The sequence below is a fragment of the Megalobrama amblycephala genome, linkage group LG18 (assembly GCF_018812025.1).
Source record: "Megalobrama amblycephala isolate DHTTF-2021 linkage group LG18, ASM1881202v1, whole genome shotgun sequence".
In the NCBI taxonomy this organism is placed as follows: Eukaryota; Metazoa; Chordata; class Actinopteri; order Cypriniformes; family Xenocyprididae; genus Megalobrama; species Megalobrama amblycephala.
Window position 1 is genome coordinate 36,480,500 of NC_063061.1, and position 23,481 is coordinate 36,503,980.

Sequence of the window (23,481 nt, forward strand, 5' to 3'; positions counted from 1 at the left end):
TTCTGATTTTATATCTCGCAATTCTGACTTTATAACAATTCTGACTTTATAACTCGCAATTCTGACTTTATAACAATTCTGACTTTATATCACTCAATTCTGACTTTATAACGTAATTCTGACTTTATAACTTGCAATTCTGACTTTATAACGCAATTCTGACTTTATAACTCGCAATTCTGACTTTATAACAATTCTGACTTTATATTACTCAATTCTGACTTTATAACGTAATTCTGACTTTATAACTCGCAATTCTGACTTTATAATGCAATTCTGACTTTATAACGCAATTATGACTTTATATCTCGCAATTCTGACTTAATAACAATTCTGACTTTATATCTCGCAATTCTGACTTTATAACAATTCTGACTTTATATCACTCAATTCTGACTTTATTACGTAATTCTGACTTTATAACGCAATTCTGACTTTATAACGCAATTCTGACTTTATAACTTGCAATTCTGACTTTATAACAATTCTGACTTTATATCTCACAATTCTGACTTTATATCTCGCAATTCTGACTTTATAATGCAATTCTGACTTTATATCACTCAATTCTGACTTTATAACAGTTCTGACTTTATATTTTGCAATTCTGACTTTATATCTCGCATTTCTGACTTTATAACTCACAGTTGTGAGTTTAAATCTCACAATTCTGAGAAAAAAGTCAGAATTGTGAGATAAAAAGTCACAATTACCTTTTTTATTTATTTTTATTTCATGGCGGAAAATGCTTCCATATAATATAGACTACTTTAATGGTGCTTTTTTGTCTTTTATGAAGCTCACTATCTACTTTTGTTGAATGGAAAAGAGCAGCTTGGACATTCTGCCTGAAGAGTGTTTCACGGAAGAAAGATGTAATACCGACATGAGAGCGATATGATGGTGAGTAAATGATGACAGAATATTGATTTTTGGAGTGAACATCCTTTCTAAGGAACTATAACATCATATCTAATGATCAATAGAGAGAGAGAGAGAGAGAGAGAGAGAGAGAGAGAGAGATGGATGGATGGATGGATAGATACTGGGCTTGATTGTTTAGGGCTGATAAAGATGAAGATCTTAGCATTGTTCAGTAGTTCTCTCATTTCTTTCACACATGCACACTGTTTACTGCTTTTTTCATAGCATATACAATGCAATAAAAGATTATTAAATTCAGGACTCTTCCTCACTATGTCTATTTCCCAGTCATTGCATTAAAAGTAACTCATACATACATTTAGGACACACACATACACACTTTTTATATTACAGCTTAAGTACACAGGCATTAAATTCAGAGGGAGAGACCTAATAATTCAATATTCAATACCTACATCTAACATTTATTTCTCTTTATCATCCGCTTTCTGTTTGCTAAAATGTATTATTTTTTTGTCTTCAAATATAAGACTGTAATTTCACTCTAGTTACATATATATATATATATATATATATATATATATATATATATATATATATATATATATATATATAGTACTATACCTTCAGTGTAGATAGATAGATAGACAGACAGACAGATAGGTCTTTCCAATGCCATTCCAATTCAAATTACACTTCCTCTGTGGTGAACATGATACAATTTTTCTGTTTCTGTTCAGTTATTCTATTATTTGCACATCCTTGTGATATTTAGTAACTGTGTTTATAGTAACAGGCTGTATAGTGCCAGCGCTTTAGAAATACACTGCTGAGGAGTGTGAAAGCTTTGAGTATGCTAATGTTTTAGCATCTGTGAAAATAGACTCTTTCCAAGGACATCCTCACACCTTCCTTCCCTCTCTCTTTCACTCTCTCTGAGTGGTTCTCTGGAGAAATAAACAGTAAATATGGGGATTGCTAAAGAGAAGGAGGCATGCAGAGATGTAGAGATGGAAAATGAGACATGAGACTCAAAGCTCATTTGTTTGTTTTACTTTGTTTGTTCATTTAAACATTGAAGGAGTTCTCCTCAGGAAAATAACTGCATTAAAAAAAGAAACAGGGAGGATGAGGAAAATGCTGACAGTGAGTTTGGAGGCAGCGGAGGCAGAATACACTGATTATCAAATCAGCCGTCTATGTGGGAGCATAAATCACTCCGTCTGCACTGACACCTCTCTCCTCTCTCCTCACTTTTTTCCTCCTTTGAAGCACCTTTGAAGAAGTGAAGATGTGCTGCTCTATCTGAATTATCACTGATTTAAACACACTGCAGTCTCTCTGAAGTTGTTAGATATTAAAAGGTCTAGTCCAGCGATGGGCTGGGAGTAAAAAACAGTCCAGGGACTTCAGCGTATGCATCGCTGTTATTTTATTTAATAATAAAATTAAAAAAATGCATTGCTGCATTTTTATTATGTTTTTATATTTTTATATAGCTTTTATATTTTTAGTTTATATATATATATATATATATATATATATATATAGTAATTAAATAATAATAATAATAATAATAATTAATAATAATAAAAATATTAAAGTAATGTGAAAAAATCTCATTCTGATAGCTGTAATATATATATATATATTTATTTATTTATTTATATATATGTATGTATTACACTTCCTTAATATATATATATATATATATATATATATATATATATATATATATATATATATATATATATTATAAGATTATTACTTAAATATTTTATATATAAATATAATGTATTTTTGTTAAATATATACATGCATGTGTGTGTACTTACATACACATAAATGTACACAGTACACACACATACATAATCACAAACTTTTATTTTGGATGCAATTAATCATTTGACAGCGCTAAAAATAATATATGCATTTTTAATTTTTTCAAATTACAGTAATCAAAATTAAATTTTTGCATTGTGTGATTATTTAAATAACTAGTAAATTAAATTAAATTAAATTAAAAAAACAATAAATATTAATGTTATATAAATTAATTTAATCATTTAATTAATTTAATTATTACATTAAATTAATTAAATATTAAAAAATATAAAATATTTATTGATTATATAAATATAAAAATTATATATATATATATATATATATATATATATATATATATATATATATATATAATTATTATTTAAAATTATTTTTAAATAATAATATACTATTGCAAAAATTACTAAAATCATTACTAAATTAAATAAATTAGTTAAGAATAATAATTAAAGTGTAACCCATTGTTTTGTTTTAGTAAATGATAATAACCCCAGAATGCCTGATATATGCATATATAGTAATGCAAAATATTACCTGCTTTATATTCAGTATACTTTAATAAATCAGAAATATGCTTATGTCATTTTTGTATCACAAATGCAGCACAATTAAATACACACAATCAGCAAAAAATCTTCAAGATTGCTAAACACTTGGAAGGTTACGAGGCAAAAGACATGCAATAAAATCCCGGAGACCCAGGGGAGTCACAGCTCAGGGGAGCTTACTTTGTTTGTTCAGGAAAGTATGAAGCAGCGGTGCTTATTTTGTGATTTTTTACTCACTTGAGCTGTACTGAATGATGCCGCTAACATAACATCTATCCTCCAGTATCAGTGACTTACAGCAGTAGCAGATGAAGACATGCATCATCTGACAGATAGCAGAAGTGGCATGGGGCAGCCGACGGGAACTATAGCACAGCTAGATGCTCAGAAAAAGTTACTCGCAAGCCAAGGGCACAGAACATTTTGAATGAGAGGAGTGAGAGCAATCCTGCAACTGCTGATAATTGTCACGGGAACAAAAACAAAAACAGTCTTTAATGGGAACAAGCATTGATGAACAACATTGATGATACCGGACGATGAAGAAACTGAATGAACAGAGGGTTTAAATACACACAGATAATTAACATATGCAAAGATAAACATGTGCAAAACTCAATCAAAAACCATGGAGACTTAGAGAACAGAAGTCAGGCAAAGCAGAATAGGGAACAGAATGAAAATGAAACCAAAACACATGTTAAACTTATAAAGATGTGGGTCTGAGAAAATTAAAATTTGCATAAAGAAAATTAATCAATTTTTTTGTATTTTGACATTATTTTCATGACAATTAAGCATATTTACCCCCCCACCCCAATTTCTCATTACTGTAATGTAATGTGTTTTTACTATATATATTTTATTTATATATGTATACAATAATATATACATTTAATCGCATTACAGTAATAAGCATTACATTTAAATATTTTATTATTATTTGTATTTTATATATATATATATATATATATATATATATATATATATATATATATTTATATACAGTACAGTCCAAAAGTTTGGAACCACTAAGATTTTTAATGTTTTTAAAAGAAGTTTCGTCTGCTCACCAAGGCTACATTTATTTAATTCAAAATACAGTAAAAAACAGTAATATTGTGAAATATTATTACAATTTAAAATAACTGTGTACTATTTAAATATATTTCACAAAGTAATTTATTCCTGTGATGCAAAGCTGAATTTTCAGCATCATTACTCCAGTCTTCAGTGTCACATGATCCTTCAGAAATCATTCTAATATGCTGATTTGCTGCTCAATAAACATTTAGGATTATTTTCAATGTTGAAAACAGTTGTGTACTTTTTTTTCAGGATTCATTGATGAATAGAAAGTTCAAAAGAACAGCATTTATCTGAAATACAAAGCTTCTGTAGCATTATACACTACCGTTCAAAAGTTTGGGGTCAGTAAGTAAGTTTATTTTTATTTTTTTGAAAAGAAATTAAAGAAATGAATACTTTTATTCAGCAAGGATGCATTAAATCAATCAAAAGTGGCAGTAAAGACATTTATAATGTTACAAAAGATTAGATTTCAGATAAACACTGTTCTTTTGAACTTTCTATTCATCAAATAATCCTGAAAAAAAATATTGTACACAAATATTTTGTACAATTGTACACATTAAATGTTTCTTGAGCAGCAGATCAGCATATTAGAATGATTTCTGAAGGATCATGTGACACTGAAGACTGGAGTAATGATGCTGAAAATTCAGCTTTGATCACAGGAATAAATTACTTTGTCAAATATATTCAAATAGAAAACAGTTATTTTAAATTGTAATAATATTTCACAATATTACTGTTTTTACTGTATTTTTAATTAAATAAATGTAGCCTTGGTGAGCAGACGAAACTTCTTTTAAAAACATTAAAAATCTTAGTGGTTCCAAACTTTTGGACTGTACTGTATATATAATGTTTTACTATTATATACTAATTTGGAATATTTTATATAATTTTATTTAATTATTTCCTATTACTGTATTATATTTTAATTATACTATTTTAATTTGAATTAATTCTACTGCAGTAATAAAAATCTATTAAAGGCACAATATGTAAGATTCTTGGATTAAAATATACAAAAAAACACTAGAACAGTGATAGATTTTGTTGACTTGTGAAATCCAGATTAAATCCAGAGAAAAACGTTTTAATGATATATGAATTTGTTTTAATATAAAATTGTCTCCAAGGCAGATTTATTCAAACATACATTAAATAAAGAACACAACAGGTTAAGCAGAATTATAATGAATATGTAATACACTGCATTTATTTATCAAAATGCTCCTCTTTTGATCATTTTTCTATTTGGCTAATGAGTTTATGGCTTTCCTGAGGTAAATGTAACGATACGGCTTCATCGATCTGACGTCACATTTAAAGTGCGTCAAAATGACGTCTATTGTTTGAATTTCATTATAGACAGATTATGAAATCTGAGACCTTTGTTTCATTTCAAAAGTAATAAAGCACAAAGATTACTGTGATTATAATGCTAGTAAAGCTTTGTTCACACGTCAACTGAATACAGCAGTGACTGAAAGATCAGTTCATCGAAACAAAGATCACTTAAAAACGAGAAATCGATAGCCCAGCCCTAGCGTCCACATAGCTGACATCTTACGAAACAGACACTGACACAGTCAAAACACGGCATCGGAGAAGCGCTAAGTAAACATCACCGTTTCTCTCAATGATTTCAGCCCTCCAAAACGGTTTCAGCCAAAACTGAAAATGCATTTTCGGCTGAATATTTTTCAGTGCATCAGTAAATAATGAAAAGTTTGTGAAAGGATTGAAATGGAGATTCAAGTGAACTGACAAAAAAGTTCAAGATCCAGTTGAATTATAGTTTACAATGCAGAAGTTCTGCTAAATATTTCAAGGCCCAACACTTGATGCAGTCGCAACTACAATGTATATAAGAGCGGAGTGTGACAGCTACAGGTCGCCAATGAATAATCTGCACTCTCAAAGCTCTGGAGGGCTGACTGGTGTCAGTACATGAGAGATCTCACACACACACACACACACACACACTGAAGCTGCTACAGGCGTAACGCGGTGTGACTTTGTGAAAAGCCAGGATGTCTGTCTCTCTGAGTTATAACTATAGCTCTGTGTCCTCCTCCCCCCGAAGGGCATGAGAAGAGGGAGCGTGTTGAGATTGTGTTAACTGTGTGTGGTCGACCCCTGGAGAGGCTGTATTAAGAATTCTCTCAGGATCCACTGCGGATTCCAATAGACAGGGATTGATAGAGTTGTAAAGGAAACTCAAACATCACGACTTTACAGAGTTTTACAAAGACTGCGGCAAACAACCATGACACATTTCAGCATGTCCAGGTCAACTTCACTCCAAAATCCAGGTAAAAAATTAGGAATTATTAATTAAACACATTTCCCCTGAAATCTAACTTAATGTGTCCAGATGTTTCCCTTTTGAGAGTATGAAATTCTCAATTAGATTAAAGTCACAATATGTAATTTTTCACCACTAGAGGTCACCTATTCAAAACAAAGGTGTCGCTTGATGACGCCGAGATCAACTCATGTTCATGGATGCGATTATTAACGTTACTGTAGTATGAAGTGTTGTGGAGCTGAACGAGGAGCTGGAGCGATTGCTAATGAGAGACGAGTGCGACACACGTCTCTAGAGCAGCTGAGCTTTTATTATGCCGCAGTCGCCGCTTATGCTTCTCCTGGTCAAGCGTATGTGGGGTAACACCAGAGGTCGTGTTAACCGAATATTTTCCGTCACTGATGGAATTTTTTTTGCAATGACGGAAAAATCTGAAGGCCGTCTGTCATTTTGACAGATTACACTGAGGCTGATGTAACTTGTAACTGTAATTCCCACCCCTGTCCAGCAGGTGGTGAGTGCGCTCCAGTGTGTCTGCAGAGCGCGAGTTCAGTCTCCAGAGTAAAATGAAAATCATGCGTTTGATTACACGCACACAGTTTGTCCATTTTATTATATATTATAATACTTATAATTAGGGTTGCAAAATTCCGGCAATTTTCAAAGCTGGAAACTTTTCATGGGAATTAACGGGAATATATGGGAATTAACGGGAATTAATGGGAATAAACAGGGAATTTGCAAAATTACAGGTTAGCCTATGACAGGGTACTTCAATGTAGTTGAAAAGAACATCTTGCAGTATAATTTTGGTTAAAACAACCATATTTAATGCAATTTTAGTTGAATTTTTACCCTGACACTCACACAGCACACTTACTGCAGGGATATTGAGGACACACACCCTGCATGAACTGTGCACTCCCCCAGTCCATAACATGCACATTTGATCAAAAATACAGAAAAAAGCAGTAATATTGTGAAACATTACTACAATTTTTAAAATAACGGCTTTCTATTTTGATATACATAAAAATATAATTTATTTCTGTGATGCAAGGCTGAATTTTCAGCATCATTTTTCCAGTCTTGATACTTCAGAAATCATTCTAATATGCTAATTTGATACTCCGTTATCAATGTTGGAAACAGTTGTGCATAAAAATTTAAAGAACATCATTTATTTAAAATAGAAATCTTTTGTAACAATATACACTACCGTTCAAAATTTGGGGTCAGTAATTTTTTTTTCTTTGTTTTTTCAAAGAAATTAATATTTTTATTCAGCAAGGATGTGTGAAATTGTTAAATAAATGTGATATTAAAGTGATATTGTTAGAAAAGATTTCTATTTTGAATAAATTCTAATCTTTTTAACTTTTTATTCATCAATGAATCCTGAAAATAGTATTACAAGTTACAAAAAATATTCAGCAGCACAACTGTTTTCAACAATGATAATAACTAAGTATCAAATCAGCATATTAGAATGATCATGTGACACTGAAATAAATAACACATAACAATTGTTGCAATAAAAATATATTTATTTTACATATTTTCTAAATTAGAATTAATTGAATGCGAAAAATAAATAACTGTTATTTTATGGTATGACCAAAGAAAATGTTTATATTTGTTTTTATATGATACTTTTTATGTAAATATTATACATTTATATAAATTTCCCAAAATTTCCAATTAATTGCCATAAATTCCCGTAAATTCCTGTTAAGTTCCCGTGGAAAGTTTCCGGAAATTTACCGGAAACTTTCTGGCCCTTTGCAACCCTACTTATAATTACATCATTTAGTTACTAATCCAGTTTGTTTTGTTATTTTTCTTGCTCACTATCAAGTTTATGGTCAACGAATGGCTTTTCTGAGGTATAATGTTACGTGAAATTGTTTCTAACACTGATTGAGACGTGATGCAGATTTCGGTAAGCTACTGTATGTTGCAACACATTTTCTGATGTTCATTCATGTTTATTTCGTTCTGTAAAATAGTAAAGAGGAAGGGATGATCGTGTTCACTCACGATCCTCAACAAGTGTTCAAGATGAAAACTGAAATGTGACGTACGGTCTTTGTTCAACTTTCTTTTCATAATATAAATAAATGCATAGCCTAGGCCCATAGCTCGTGAAAAAAAAATGAAAATGTGGACGAAAAAATAAACTATTAAACATCTTATTATCATTAATATCTAAAAATTAAAATGACGGGTAATAACTGATTATGACGAAATTTTTACTATTGTGAAAGTGTGAAAGTCTAACGTGACCTCTGGGTAACACATCGCTGTTTATTATATTAGATATAATGATATTATAATATTACTCTGTGCATTCACTCGGTGGCTGCTATGAGACACTTGTTGCACACTGCAGTAAGCTAAATCATTATTAGAATATCATATTAATAAACACTGGAGAGCTTGTGTTGCTAAATGGCATGCAATTAATTTGAAATCATTTTGTATGACAGAAAAAAATCAGACTGTACTCCAAAAAAACGACCCTATAGGTCATTTTTCAAGCACCTTATTACGACCTGTATTTACATTTTAAAGTCATGCGCCCTCTAGCTGGCGTAAAAATAATGACACTGTCGTCATGAAATGACGTATGACCGTCCATTTAAATGCAATGTGTGGACTTTTTACACCATTTCTCCTATTTCCATTTAGCATTGTTTTTATTAACGACTACACCCACCCCTTCTCTAAACCTACCCTTAAGTGATTTATAGTGCATATACAGTTTATGAGCACATGCGTTCCCTGGGATCGAACCCACGATCGCATAATCACATGATTGCATATTGATATTGCAATGCTCTGCCAATTGAGCTACACGAAACCCGAAATATGACGCGGATAATCATTAAAATGCATTCAAATGAAAGTGCATTAAAATGCAACATTGAATTAAAATGAAAGTGTCCTGTTGTCGATAGGGGCACAACTTTAGTAAACGCTCCTATGGGTCGTATTTCAGGGAAGTGACAGCCGACCTATATAGGCGTATTGGTTGGAGAACATGTTGGAAAAAAATGCTGTATTACTGTTAAATAAAGCTGCATCTGATTCTGCTGTTAGCCACTTGACAAAATAGTGTTTTCTCTGAGACATGCTAAATCATGGTACTCACGGAAAATCAAGAAAACATGATTAGTTTTGGTGCATCACTAGCATTTTAAATGTAGTATTTCTGATTTTTGTTTAATAAAAGTTTGATGCACTATATGACATGCTATGTGAAAAACTCCATCTATAGTCCATCCAGATGATTTATTAAAGCTAAACCCATTCTGAAATTTTCATAATTATGGCATCCCAATATGACCACCTCCATTAACATATTAATATCTCACATTTACATTCTGAATTTACTCACTGTGATGATTAACTGTGTCAACTACACTGGTAACGCAGAGGTTAGACGTCTTAAAGGTACAGCAGCAAAATAGCCTGTTTAATTCTAAGGGTAAAAGGGAAATCATGACAAACTAAAATGTGATTCTGGTGCTAGAAACTTTGAGTGACATACAGTAAGTAGACTTCAGGGGACAAAAATGCTGTGTAAGACAATATTTCAGGGAAAAGTGTAAGATATGTCACTTTAAGATAATATTTGCACTCTTATATTCCATCACAAGCGTTTGAAGGTCACTGCAGCTTCATCTAAATCCTCTGCTCTCCTCCTCATTACAGATATTCACAAATTTCTGACAGTTCTCTGTAGAAAAATTACGTTAAAAAAAATATGTTATTGTTGTAATTTTTTTTTTGCTATTGTGATTTTTATTACACAAAGCTCTGGAATACGGAATTCTGATTGGCCAATCATAGCATTCTGCTGCCAAATGTTAATGTTAATTTACGCTAAACGGTATAATTGAACTGATTTCCTACACAGCTGTGGTAGTTTCATATCTCTATTGTTTCATCCACTCTTTAATCTTGCATAATAAAATCTTTTAAACTCAAATCAATATTTCAAGTGCATTTATCTGTATTTATTTGATAAGCAGCCATCTAACAAACCTTGTAACTTTTATTTTGTTATATATAGTTTTAGTAAACGATAATAACACTGTATGGTCATGAAAGGGTCATTCTTCCAGATGTTAATAAATATGTGTTTCAGGAAGCAAAAAAGGATGTCTGAGATTATTAAAAAAGGGATTAAAAATCTCTTAAAATGTCTAGATCAAAACGCAAATGCCAAATACAAATCTTTGTATTCACATGCATCCCTACTGGATTTCTGTCTGTGTGAGATCATATCTCATCCAGTCTGTTACTCTAGAGCTTTAATTGTGGTGTCAAACACACAAACTCTGAATTTAAAGCAAAAACTCACCCAACGGAAACTCTGTCATCATTTATTCTCCCTCATGTTGTTCAAAACCAGCTTGAATTTCTTCGGTAAAACAAAACCTGTTTTTTAAAAAAATCCTGACTGCTTATTTTCTCATAAAATGATTGGGGGCTGAGGCTCCAAAATGACCACAAAAACCCAAAAAACACAGTTAAAGCTAGGGTAGGTGATGTTTTTCATAAACACTTTTTGCTATACTGGTTGAAACTCTCTTCACATCCTCATAGCAATCAATAATAGAAGTTGTGTAAATATTAAAAATGTATCCACCTTATTCCTGACGAGTTGTGTTTTGAATTATGGGAGGCACTTCCGGTTTGGGAAACTTCCATTCAAAAAGACTGAAATTAATCATTTCAAATAATAAGGTTGCCCTACAAATAAAGCTTATGTCCGTTTAACTGAATGAACTGTTAATTTTCCTTCATGTTTTATTTTCAGACATCATGAGAATAACATATCGCTTGGTATTTTAACGTAACATGTTATAACAAGAATATCTATGGCAAGAGCTCTTTTCAGTCGCTGCATTCTTCCCTTTGCGTTCCGCTGTAATAGTATGAAAAAGGACAACATATACTGCACATTTGTGGTCTGTTCTTCTTAAATTCTGATATATATCCCATTAATAATTCACTGAAATGCACGAAAAATCTCTTGTTTTTCTCCTCAAATCCTCATGTCTCTTTCCAGGTTTGTTTTTCACAGGTAAATACAATTTATTATCTGTCAAAATGATGGAAATCACTTTGAAATAGTATCACACAATACTGAAGTGAATGAACATTTTTGATTAAGGCAACATATGTTACATAATACGGAAAGTATTCATACCCCCTTAAATTTTTTACTCTTTGTTATATTGCAGCCATTTGCTAAAATCATTTAAGTTCATTTTTTTCCTCATTAATGTACACACAGCACCCCATATTGACAGAAAAACACAGAATTGTTGACATTTTTGCAGATTTATTAAAAAAGAAAAACTGAAATATCACATGGTCCTAAGTATTCAGACCCTTTGCTCAGTATTTAGTAGAAGCACCCTTTTGATCTAATACAGCCATGAGTCTTTTTGGGAAAGATGCAACAAGTTTTTCACACCTGGATTTGGGGATCCTCTGCCATTCCTCCTTGCAGATCCTCTCCAGTTCTGTCCGGTTGGAAGGTAAACGTTGGTGGACAGCCATTTTTAGGTCTCTCCAGAGATGCTCAATTGGGTTTAAGTCAGGGCTCTGGCTGGGCCATTCAAGAACAGTCACAGAGTTGTTGTGAAGCCACTCCTTCATTATTTTAGCTGTGTGCTTAGGGTCATTGTCTTGTTGGAAGGTAAACCTTCGGCCCAGTCTGAGGTCCTGAGCACTCTGGAGAAGGTTTTCATCCAGGATATCCCTGTACTTGGCCGCATTCATCATTCCCTCGATTGCAACCAGTCGTCCTGTCCCTGCAGCTGAAAAACACCCCCACAGCATGATGCTGCCACCACCATGCTTCACTGTTGGGACTGTATTGGACAGGTGATGAGCAGTGCCTGGTTTTCTCCACACATACCGCTTAGAATTAAGGCCAAACAGTTCTATCTTGGTCTCATCAGACCAGAGAATCTTATTTCTCACCATCTTGGCAAACTCCATGCGGGCTTTCATGTGTCTTGCACTGAGGAGAGGCTTCCGTCGGGCCACTCTGCCATAAAGCCCCGACTGGTGGAGGGCTGCAGTGATGGTTGACTTTCTACAACTTTCTCCCATCTCTCGACTGCATCTCTGGAGCTCAGCCACAGTGATCTTTGGGTTCTTCTTTACCTCTCTCACCAAGGCTCTTCTCCCCTGATAGCTCAGTTTGGCCGGATGGCCAGCTCTAGGAAGGGTTCTGGTCATCCCAAACGTCTTCCATTTAAGGATTATGGAGGCCACTGTGCTCTTAGGAACCTTAAGTGCAGCAGAAATGTTTTTGAAACCTTGGCCAGATCTGTGCCTTGCCACAATTCTGTCTCTGAGCTCTTCAGGCAGTTCCTTTGACCTCATGATTCTCACTTGCTCTGACATGCACTGTGAGCTATAAGGTCTTATATAGACAGGTGTGTGGCTTTCCTAATCAAGTCCAATCAGTATAATCAAACACAGCTGGACTCAAATGAAGGTGTAGAACCATCTCAAGGATGATCAGAAGAAACGGACAGCACCTGAGTTAAATATATGAGTGTCACAGCAAAGGGTCTGAATACTTAGGACCATGTGATATTTCAGTTTTTCTTTTTTAATAAATCTGCAAAAATGTCAACAATTCTGTGTTTTTCTGTCAATATGGGGTGCTGTGTGTACATTAATGAGGAAAAAAAATGAACTTAAATGATTTTAGCAAATGGCTGCAATATAACAAAGAGTGAAAAATTTAAGGGCGTCTGAATACTTTCTGTACCCACTGTATATATATACAGTGATATTTAACCCGTCCGTTATTGCTGTGGAAAGAATCGTGCTTTTGGGGTTATTCATGGACTGTTGAAAGTACCCTGTTGATGCTTTTACACTTTTAAATGCCTTTTTAATGTTTGATGGTTGAAGGGTGAGTAGAATAATGTCATCTCAATGTGCCCAGTTTAAAAAAAATTATCATTGCGTTCATAGAGCGAGTCTTTTACAGCTTAAACAAAGTTATAATTCACACAAAGTGTCATGGGGTGTAGGAATAAGGTAGATATATATTCTGTGGAAGTCTTGGGACCAAAAAATGTTCAATCATTGTGTGTTGAATATGTTGCTTGTAATTATTTGTGAAATTTACTAGCAATTTCTGAGTGAAATTTGTTTTAAATGCTTTCAGTGTAGGAGGACGTCAGTGAATAACAATTTCAGTCTGTTTCAACTCTTCACATAAAGTAACTGTATACCTTCAGAAGTTTATTTTTGACATTTGTCCTCATTCACTTCCATTATATACTGTATGTGGAAAAGACCAGGATATTTTTCAAACATTCAGAAGAAAGGAAAAATCATACAGGTTTGGAACGAAATGAGGGTGAGTAAATGATGACAGAATTTGAATTTCTGGGTAAATTATTCCTTTAATCAGCATGAGACCAAAATGGAAAACCAGGAAAACCCTGAGGAAAAAAATCCAAATCTGGCTCCTACACTCAAGTAAGTGTGAAAAGCCTGGCTCCAACAGTGTGTTACTTGCCGTTTCTTCGTAATTGTTTGTAAAATTTACTAGCAATTTCTGAGAGAAAATTGTTCCTACACCAATTTTTTTTTTCAGTGTATAACATCTACTCTCTAGCACAAAATACACTCACTCTTATACACACATTCACTGTGGTCTGCTTCAGGAAACACAACACACACTCACACACACTTGTTGTGATCGATCGAGAGCCATCAGCTGTATCTTACCCCGTCTCAGCCTAAGAATAACTTATTGATCATCAGATTGTGTTACCAAGGGTGTGTGTGTGTGCATATCGGTGTGTTTAAACACTGCTATTTATGACTAAATACTACAGGAAATGACACACATACATGTCATCATAACTGTCACGAGAACTGCACATGTCAGGATTAAACTTTATAAATTCAGCTGTATGTGTGTGTCTTTAAATGCAACTGTATGTCAAATTAATCACAGCGCACTGCAACCTCAGCAGCCGTCCATACAGAAACAGGTACTGTACGTCATAGCAGACGATGAGTGTGTGTATGTGCGTGGTCACGCTTGATAATATGAGTAAAAGTGCACTGAAGTGTATCTTAATACAGATGTCTAAATCCTCTCTCAGAGCGTAAATGACAATCCATAAATCTTACAATAAACACGTTCTCTCAGTATTCATGTACTCATCATATATACCGAGATTGTAATATAATAAAAATGACGTATATAGACGGCCCACATGGACGCTTTCATGTTAAATATTTTATGTTTTCAGTTACTAATGAGATTAATGTTGGCACCTACAATGAACAGGTTACAATTATGATAGTTTTCCTTTAAAACAACATCATAACTGACAGGAGATGCTTAAGTTTCAGAAAATGGTCATATTATTCTGTATGAGTATTGTTTTCTGCTGGTAATTAATGATAAACATATTTTACATGTAATAATAATCATGCACAAAGTTTTACATCTTCTGACATGTTCATTTATGAAATATTTTGGCTAATATATGAATACATTTTCAGCTTATTTATTTATTTATACATGTAACAGGGTTAATAATAATATCTATTATTATTATGTAATATTATTTATATTAATATTCTTATAATATATAATCATATACATTTTATTATTATTTTAAACTTTTTTTTTTTTTTTTTTTACAAAAACTTGGGTAACAGGGTTGAATGCCTAAGACTGATTAAATCAGTCAACAGTTTGTATAAAAATAAAGAAAAATTAAATGAGATTATTTGTTTTTCTGTCACGAAAGGGTCCACATTATGTCAGTGTTGTGTTTTGTGGTAATTAAAATTGGTTAAAAACGGTCAACTGAACACCAGTTCAACAGAATATGTAAATTATGATTATGGTTGGACAGGCCACAATCTGCACTGACAAGGGGATACAGACATATGTGTTTAAAATGAGTCATTTGTCATCCTACAGTATGTTACATTTATGTTGCAATTAACAAACATATCAAATACAACAAAAATTCGATTTGATGTGTGAATTGAGCCTCTAATCATGCTTTATAAGCGTAACAGGACACCCTGTTGTGCCCTATTAACGGAAAGCGCCAGTACTCTCAGTTCTGATTTATACATTTTTACCATAATTAAACCCAATCCACAGATTTTACCCCAACATCAGTGCAGGAAACCGAAAAAGCGTGCGGTTTCCATCTGGGCTGCCCATAGGCATCTCTCTGTGCCTCTGTGATCTCTGACACATGTTCTCGTTCAAGCTTCACTCCTTTCTTCAGCTCACTTTCTACAGTCATTATGTTCACTATTGTCTGTCTGTGATGAAGTTTCATATCTTATACGTCAGACGTAAGGGATGTATTTCTACAGTTTTGTTGTAGCATTTTATGGCCTGAAGTCCACTTATAATTAGTTGAGACTTTTTGCAATCAATCATAATTTAGTTTTGCATTAACATTTTCCAGCCCTTAAAACTTCAGATAATGACCTCTGTTGTGGTGGGCGAATATTTCATGAATATATGTATATATATTTATTGAAAAATCTTTGTGCAGACAAGCAATTATTTTGAGTAAACGATGACAGAATTTTATGTTTTCGAGGTGAACTATTCCTTTAACGCAGTAGCTGTCATGTCATGATTGGTTAGGAAAGAAAAGGTTATTGTTAACAGGCTGTCAGTCACTGCAGTTATAGACCAGAGCTGTGATAGACTCCAGTGTCTCATTTATTCCATTATGACAGTCAATATCTGTACAAGTAATGACTCGAGCATTATTGCAGATCATTTGCGCGCCTCCTGATAGTTATAATAGTTATTGGTAATGATAACGTGCATTATGATAACAAGCATCTGTTTGCCTCTATAATTATACACAGCACAATCTGATTAGATGAGTTGCTCCAAATGGTTTATGGATAATAATTGGCCTGACTCAGTAGAGTCGCTTTACTGACAATGATAGCATGGGGTAGATTAGCCATCATCTAATACCGAGTAAGTGAACAAACAGCAATTATTTCTGTGCAAAGTTGTTGGGGATAGTGGGATGCATCAAGATATTTCGAATAATAATTATATAATTATTTAATAAAAAATGTATACAGTATATATAAGAGGTGTAATGGTACACAAACATGACGGTTCGGTATGTGCCGCAGTATTTAAATCACAGTTCCTTTTTCTTCTTTTTTATTAAACAGTGGTTTATTGAACAAATTGTGTCTCTATCTTTAAATAAATTCAATTATTATTATTTTCTTTAGGATATATAAAAAAAACCTATCTATATATTGGGAGCCATTTCTTGCACATTACTATAATATTAAAGGTTACAATTAACAACAGAGTCCAAACTATTAAATTCAGTTGCTATTTATTTTTTTTAGATATAATAATCAACACTTTTTCAAAAAAAAAAACAAAACAACAACAACAAAAAAGAAAACCATGTAAATTGCACATAAGGCAGGTTTTGCATTAAATTCTAAATCTAATTATATTTTTTTTTTTCATGGCAAATTTATTTAACCATATTTAACTAATTAAGATATTAGTAACAGGTAAAGTAAATATAATGAATATATAAGCTAATATAGTGCATATATTTAGAGAAATGCTCCTCTAGAGTTCACACGCTGTGGACACTAAATGACTTGCATGAGGTAAATGTAATGCTATGTGAGATGTTATTCTCAAGCTGTGATGCCTTTCTGTGGTTGAAACACTGGTTAAGAGGTTACATGTAAACATATCTATGCATAAATCATTTCTTCTTCTGCACTTTTTTCTGTTGTAGCAAACAGTGTTGCATTACCGTGTGCGCCCCCTTCTGGATTGGAGTGTGAGTCACCTGTGACTGACTGTATTCGTCGTCTGACTGCATGAAACGAAGCGTGGCGTCCGTACCGTGATGGTTCGGAATTGTCCAGGTTGTTTAATATATATTTTTATATACATTAGATATGTAATAGGTATAGAAAAACTGGGTTACTTTTTCAAATAATGTAACATGTTCATGTAAAGGTGAAGTATGTAATTGAAGTATGTACTTCTAGGTTTCTAATCTAATGCCTGTGTTTATTTTGTAATCGTGGAGAAAATTGTGACTCTTCAATAACACGCAAATGACACAAAGAGTCAAGGTTTGGGCCTCCATATATAACACTGGTAGTTTGCTGCTGTAGTTTGTGTGTTCTTACCTGGCTAGCACCTCCACGTTAGAAATGGCGTAGAAGTATTTGAGCAGGTTGTCTCTCTGGACGTAGGTTCCTCCGAGAGCGGGCTTGAGGAGACGAAGCCTGAGATTGGTGAACGTGAAGAAATCTCGTAAACCCTTCATGCTCTCCATCCGCGTGTACAGGCCCTCCATGTTCAGCAGCCTCGGGCCGGCGAAGATGGCGAAGCGCGAGCGCACATCGAACCGCACCACCTTCTCGTTCTTCGAGCCGACCCAGCGGGAGTACTGCTCCGTGCAGATGACGCGCGTGGCGTTGGCCGCGTTCAGGTCGCGCACGCGTCTCGGCGGCATGTTGAACGTGTCCATGCAGTCGTCGGCGTAGTACTGGTAGGGCTGCCACGTGCGGCCGAAATTCATTGACTTCTCCAGCACCATGATAGTGGGTCGGCCGTACTCGAAGGTGATTTGAATGTCGTCCGTGAGTTCGAGGGTCTTGTTCCAGGACAGGGTGATGTTGGCCTGTAGAGGCTGTGGATACCGCCGCCATGTGACCGTCTGCCAGTAGGTGATCAGGCCGCTGCGCTCTCGATCCTGCATCAGCTGCGGCGGGTGAGCTAGGTCAGGGTTAGACGCGTCACATTCATCACTGCAGAGGTATGGATTCTCCTGCAGACCGAGAGTGAGAGACACAGAAACAGTCAGTACACTTTAGCAGGCTTTTAATGGAAATAATCAACTTTGAAAGACATACTTAGGTGCAAAATGAATGTAATATGTTCATACACCGCTTTCCAAATTATTATGCAAGTGACATATCAGTAAGATTTCAGTAGAATAAACATTAAGATTTTAGTTTTTCTAAGAAAATGTATGTTTGTTTATTTATCCATGTCTTTTTAGATAACTGGTATCAATCTCAGACAAAATAATTTGCCAGGTCTATGGAAACCCTACTTAGAGGTTGTTCCACATTATTAAGCAAGTCACAGTTCTCATGCAATATGGAGAGGAAGAAAGATCTTTCTGAAGATGAAAAGCATGAAATGGTCCAATGTTGTGCAAAAGTCATGAAAACAACTAATATTTTGTGAAACTGAATGGAGATTATTAAATTATCATAAGATTTGTGAGTGAATTAGGGCACAGCAGAACTCGGTCAGATAAAGGCTTTTTAATGAAAGTTCCTGTCAAAAAAATTAATTGTATTAAAAGGGCAGCTATGTTCTGCTGTGCTCTAATCACTCACAGATCTTATGATAATTTGATAATCTCCATTCAGTTTTCACAAAATATTAGTTGTTTTCATGCCTTTTGCACAACATTGCACCAATTCGTGCTTTTCATGTTCAGAAAGATTTTTCTTCCTCTCCATATTGCATGAGAACTGTGACTTGCTTAATAATGTGGAACAAGTAGGGTTTCCATAGACCTGGCAAATTATTTTGTCTGAGATTGATACCAGTTATCTAAAAAGACATGGATAAATAAACAAACAAACATTTTCTTAGAAAAACTCAAATCTGAATGTTTATTGTACTGAAATCTTACTGATATGTCAATTGCATAATAACGCAGAGTACACTTAATTGCATGCTAATTGCAATTAAATTAATATGTATTATAGTTAAATGTATATCAAATGCAGTTAATTTGCATGTGACGTCATACCCTTATAGCAGTGGTTCCCAAACTTTTTAGTGTGGAGTACCCCCTGAAGGCATTACCATCCTTCTGCATACCCCCTCTCTTCCACTTCGACTGCAGTCACACCTTTACCTTTAAGGGACAATATTTGCCCCTAAATTGATTTTCCAGTGCAAATTTTAACCTTTGTGAATAACTTTATAAAATAAATAATGTTTTAAATAAAAAATATTCAATAGAGAAATATGCAATTACCCCCTTTTGTCACCTCACGTACCCCAGTTTGGGAACCACTGCCTTATAGGAACACCCACCTGGAGGGCAAAACATGTTTTAACAATGTCTTAAGTACCTTCACAGTAAAATCCACAGAGTTAAATCAACTCTGCTCAGATAACATTTGGTCCCTCTCTGAATAGTGTTAAAATAACACTGAAGCAGAGTTAAAGTTAATGAGATAATTAAGCAATTAATTCAGGGATGATTGAACATTAATGATGAACACCTGCTGTTAACAAGCAGAATAACTGAAGGAAAGAGAAACACAAGAACTACAAGTGACTTCAGCCAAAACCATTTAATTGAAATCAACTGAAGGTAAAAGACATTAAATCTCTCAAGATATGATTTACTTATTACTAACCATATTGACTTTATTTCTGTCACATGTCTAAATAATTTCTTTTTGAGAATTAACATAGGTTTAGATGTTGGTGTTTTATTGGTCAATAAATTATGCCACCATTGTGGTGGTCAGGGTTTGTTTTAGTTGGGCTCTTGACATTTTTATGTTTTTAAAATAATTTGTGTTTGAGCAATAGTGCCTTGAAAGTGTCGGTTAAATTGCTGTCCATGGATGAGTCATAAACCTCTCGGATTTCATCAAAAATATCTTAATTTGTGTTCTGAAGATGCAATATTGCAATAACACACTACAGTTAAAATTATATTCAAGTACCTTACATGTGCTTTAGTATTGTATTTTATGTATATTATAGAAGTTCAGATTCTTAAAAATATACACGTTTTTAAGTAAACTACAAGTGTACATTTAAGCACACTTATTTTTGACAAAGGCAAACAGTGATTGTTCATCAAGGAGGTATGATAGTGATTGATAGACACAAAGAGATAGAGACGGGTAAAAAGTGTGTGTGTGTGTGTGTGTGTGTGTGTGATACACAGAAAAGGGAGTGGTAGATATTGTGAGTGAGACAGATTGTAAACTCACACACACACTTGTCATGGTAAAACTACAGTGAAGAACTCGTGGGCTTTTATTAAAAGCAAAGACTGCAGGGAGTGTTGATCTGTGAGCACAAACTCCTGCTGTACACACTCATACACAAGCACATCATTAAAAATCTGGGTCATTTCTATCAGCTTTCTTTATAGCATCACACAGTAGATGATCATCTAACTATAGTGCCTGCTCAGACAGCTGCGTTCAGGTATGATGGCTTTGAATCTGTCTATTGAGCATGTATTCAGGATCTGTGTGTTGATATATCACAAGCACACCTCGACAGAGAAATACACGCTCATAAGAGAAGCTTGTACGGCGCAGTGCATCTTGGGAAATACATCATCTGATTTATGAAGTCAGGCACGCGGAGAATAAAAAATAAATTAAAGGGGAGATAAAACAAAGTGCGTGTATGTAAGAGAAAGACAGAGAGAGAATAAAGAGGGGCTGTAAAATGATAAAGCGTCTCTGAATCTAGGTTTACTCGAACTCACAGTTTGTCTGTATAAACTAGAATTGCAGATGGACCGATAATCAGTTTGACTAATGTTTTTTTTCAAAGTCCCCCTGTGGTGAAGTTTTAATGTTGTTTATATGTCTATGTGGTGTTTTTAATGTGCAAATTCATAAGTCATTGCTGAGTATTTTGTCTTTAAAAACTGCAGTGATCTAAGGACAGTCTCAAAAACGCGCTTTGAAATCGCTACAACTACCTTGTAACCAATCACTTGTAGATTTAGCAATATAGCGGGTATATGATTTATATTACAATGTTATGATAAACTATATGCCTTTTTCTATATGCAAACTATAAACTTATGCAAAAGGCTAATCATATTAATTATGTTTATGTGTCCGATGTTGTAAAAAGTGATAGTACTGTGCAGCGTTTACCTCAGTAAGTTGACCGAGTGGATCTCTGAGCTCGCCAGACTGAGTGGAGGCGGGGCTAATTAGCATATAGATCCATGTATTCTAAACGAAGCAATGTTGTGCATTCAAGGTGTTTTACAAGTTACATTCAAACTATTTTCAGGCATGAAATTGTTTTTTTTTTTTTACAGGAAAAATTGTTTAAATGTCATTTTGGTCATCAAAGATGAGTTTTAAGATTATTGACTACAGGGGGACTTTAACTGTTATTCATCCTTTTCATATTGAGTTTGCAGATAATTGGTAGCATTTAAAAGGTCCCTAAAAAACAGGACCAACAACAGGATTCACAGGTAAAGTGATGATTAATGTATCGTTTGGATAATTATTCAACTTTTTACACAACAGCCATTCGTTCTCAAGTAAGAAATATACAATATAGCTTAACTAGAGAGTTTATTAATTTATAACAAAATGCTGTTGCATAAATAATAACTTTGCAAAAGATTACACAAATATGACATAAACATAATAAATTATAATAATAGTTAAGCTATCTATATCTTTATATATATATATATATATATACTGTATAGATATAGATACAATATTATTATTATGTAATATTTATCAAAATTACAATCACAATATTATTCACAATTACACAATTTATAATAATCATATAATTATAAATATTTTATTATTTATGTCATACTGTTCCAGGTCAAGTTTTCTTTTTTTTTTTTTTTTTTTTTAAGAAATTCTGATTTTTATTTAGCAAGGACACAAATTAATAAAAAGTGACAGTAAAAACATTCATAATGTTACAAAAGATTTATATTTCTAATAAATACTGAAATAAAAAAAATCTTTTCAGCTTAGTATACATCAAACATATTAGGCAGCACAACTGTTTCCAACATTAATAATAATAAGAAATGTTTCTTGATTACCAAATCAGCATATTAAAGATTAAATTTCAATTGTAATATATTACTGTATTTTAATCAAATAAATGCAGCCTTGGTGAGCAGAAGAGACATCTTTCAAAAATCTCACGACCCCAAACTTTTTTTTGCAATTTATCTGGTAGTAAATTAATTTTTATATTATTATTATTATTATCTGATATCTCATTGACTTGCTGCTAATATCCTCTTGAATATTTTTCAAAGATTTTATGTAAATTTTGGGAAGTCCAGTGACGACTAGTTCCTCGAAAGCTCTCATTTTAGCAACCTGGTACCTCAACTTTCCTGTTGGACAGGTAAAAACCTGTGCGTTTGGAGTTGTGCAGCATCCAATTGAATCAGAACTGTTGTTACCCTTTTTCATGCAACACGCATGAGTCTGGAATTTACAGTCTAGCAGCTTCTGCTTGACCAGTTCCAAAATGTCATGTGCAATGCTTGGCACTGAGTATAGTTCTGCAGCTACTGTATATTGCATTATCCCATTAAGTTGCTAGTGTCTACAACAAAACTGATGTCACAGACCTCGTGCAGTTTGGAAAATTCAGTGAATAGTTATTCCTCTGAACTTGTACAGGTCAAATTGCACATCTTAATCCCTTCAGACACACATTCTACAGTACACTAATTCCGTTCTGACGGATCGTCTGGCTCTATTTGCTCCCTCCAGTAAAGGGGTTTAATGTTACCCTCTTCCCAAAGATCACATTACACCTCTATTCTTACTGCCACTCATTTCTGCTCAACATAATTCTATTTCCTCAAGACGCACCCCTCTATCTCCCCTTCAATCCATTGTTCTTCTCTCTCCTCTTCTTTTCTCTGATAATGATATTAGAGCGAAAACCTC

General features: G+C 33.7%; 1 protein-coding gene across 3 annotated transcripts in view; it reads right to left on the bottom strand.

Annotated features, from left to right (window-relative positions):
• Positions 1-23,481, bottom strand: part of ntng2b (netrin g2b) — an 86,964-nt gene that overhangs the window by 45,043 nt on the left and 18,440 nt on the right. For all 3 annotated transcript variants that reach the window (XM_048166548.1, XM_048166550.1, XM_048166549.1), the window contains exon 3: positions 17,920-18,563. In XM_048166548.1, coding sequence (XP_048022505.1) covers positions 17,920-18,563 — 644 coding nt within the window. The remainder of the gene's footprint in view (positions 1-17,919; positions 18,564-23,481) is intronic.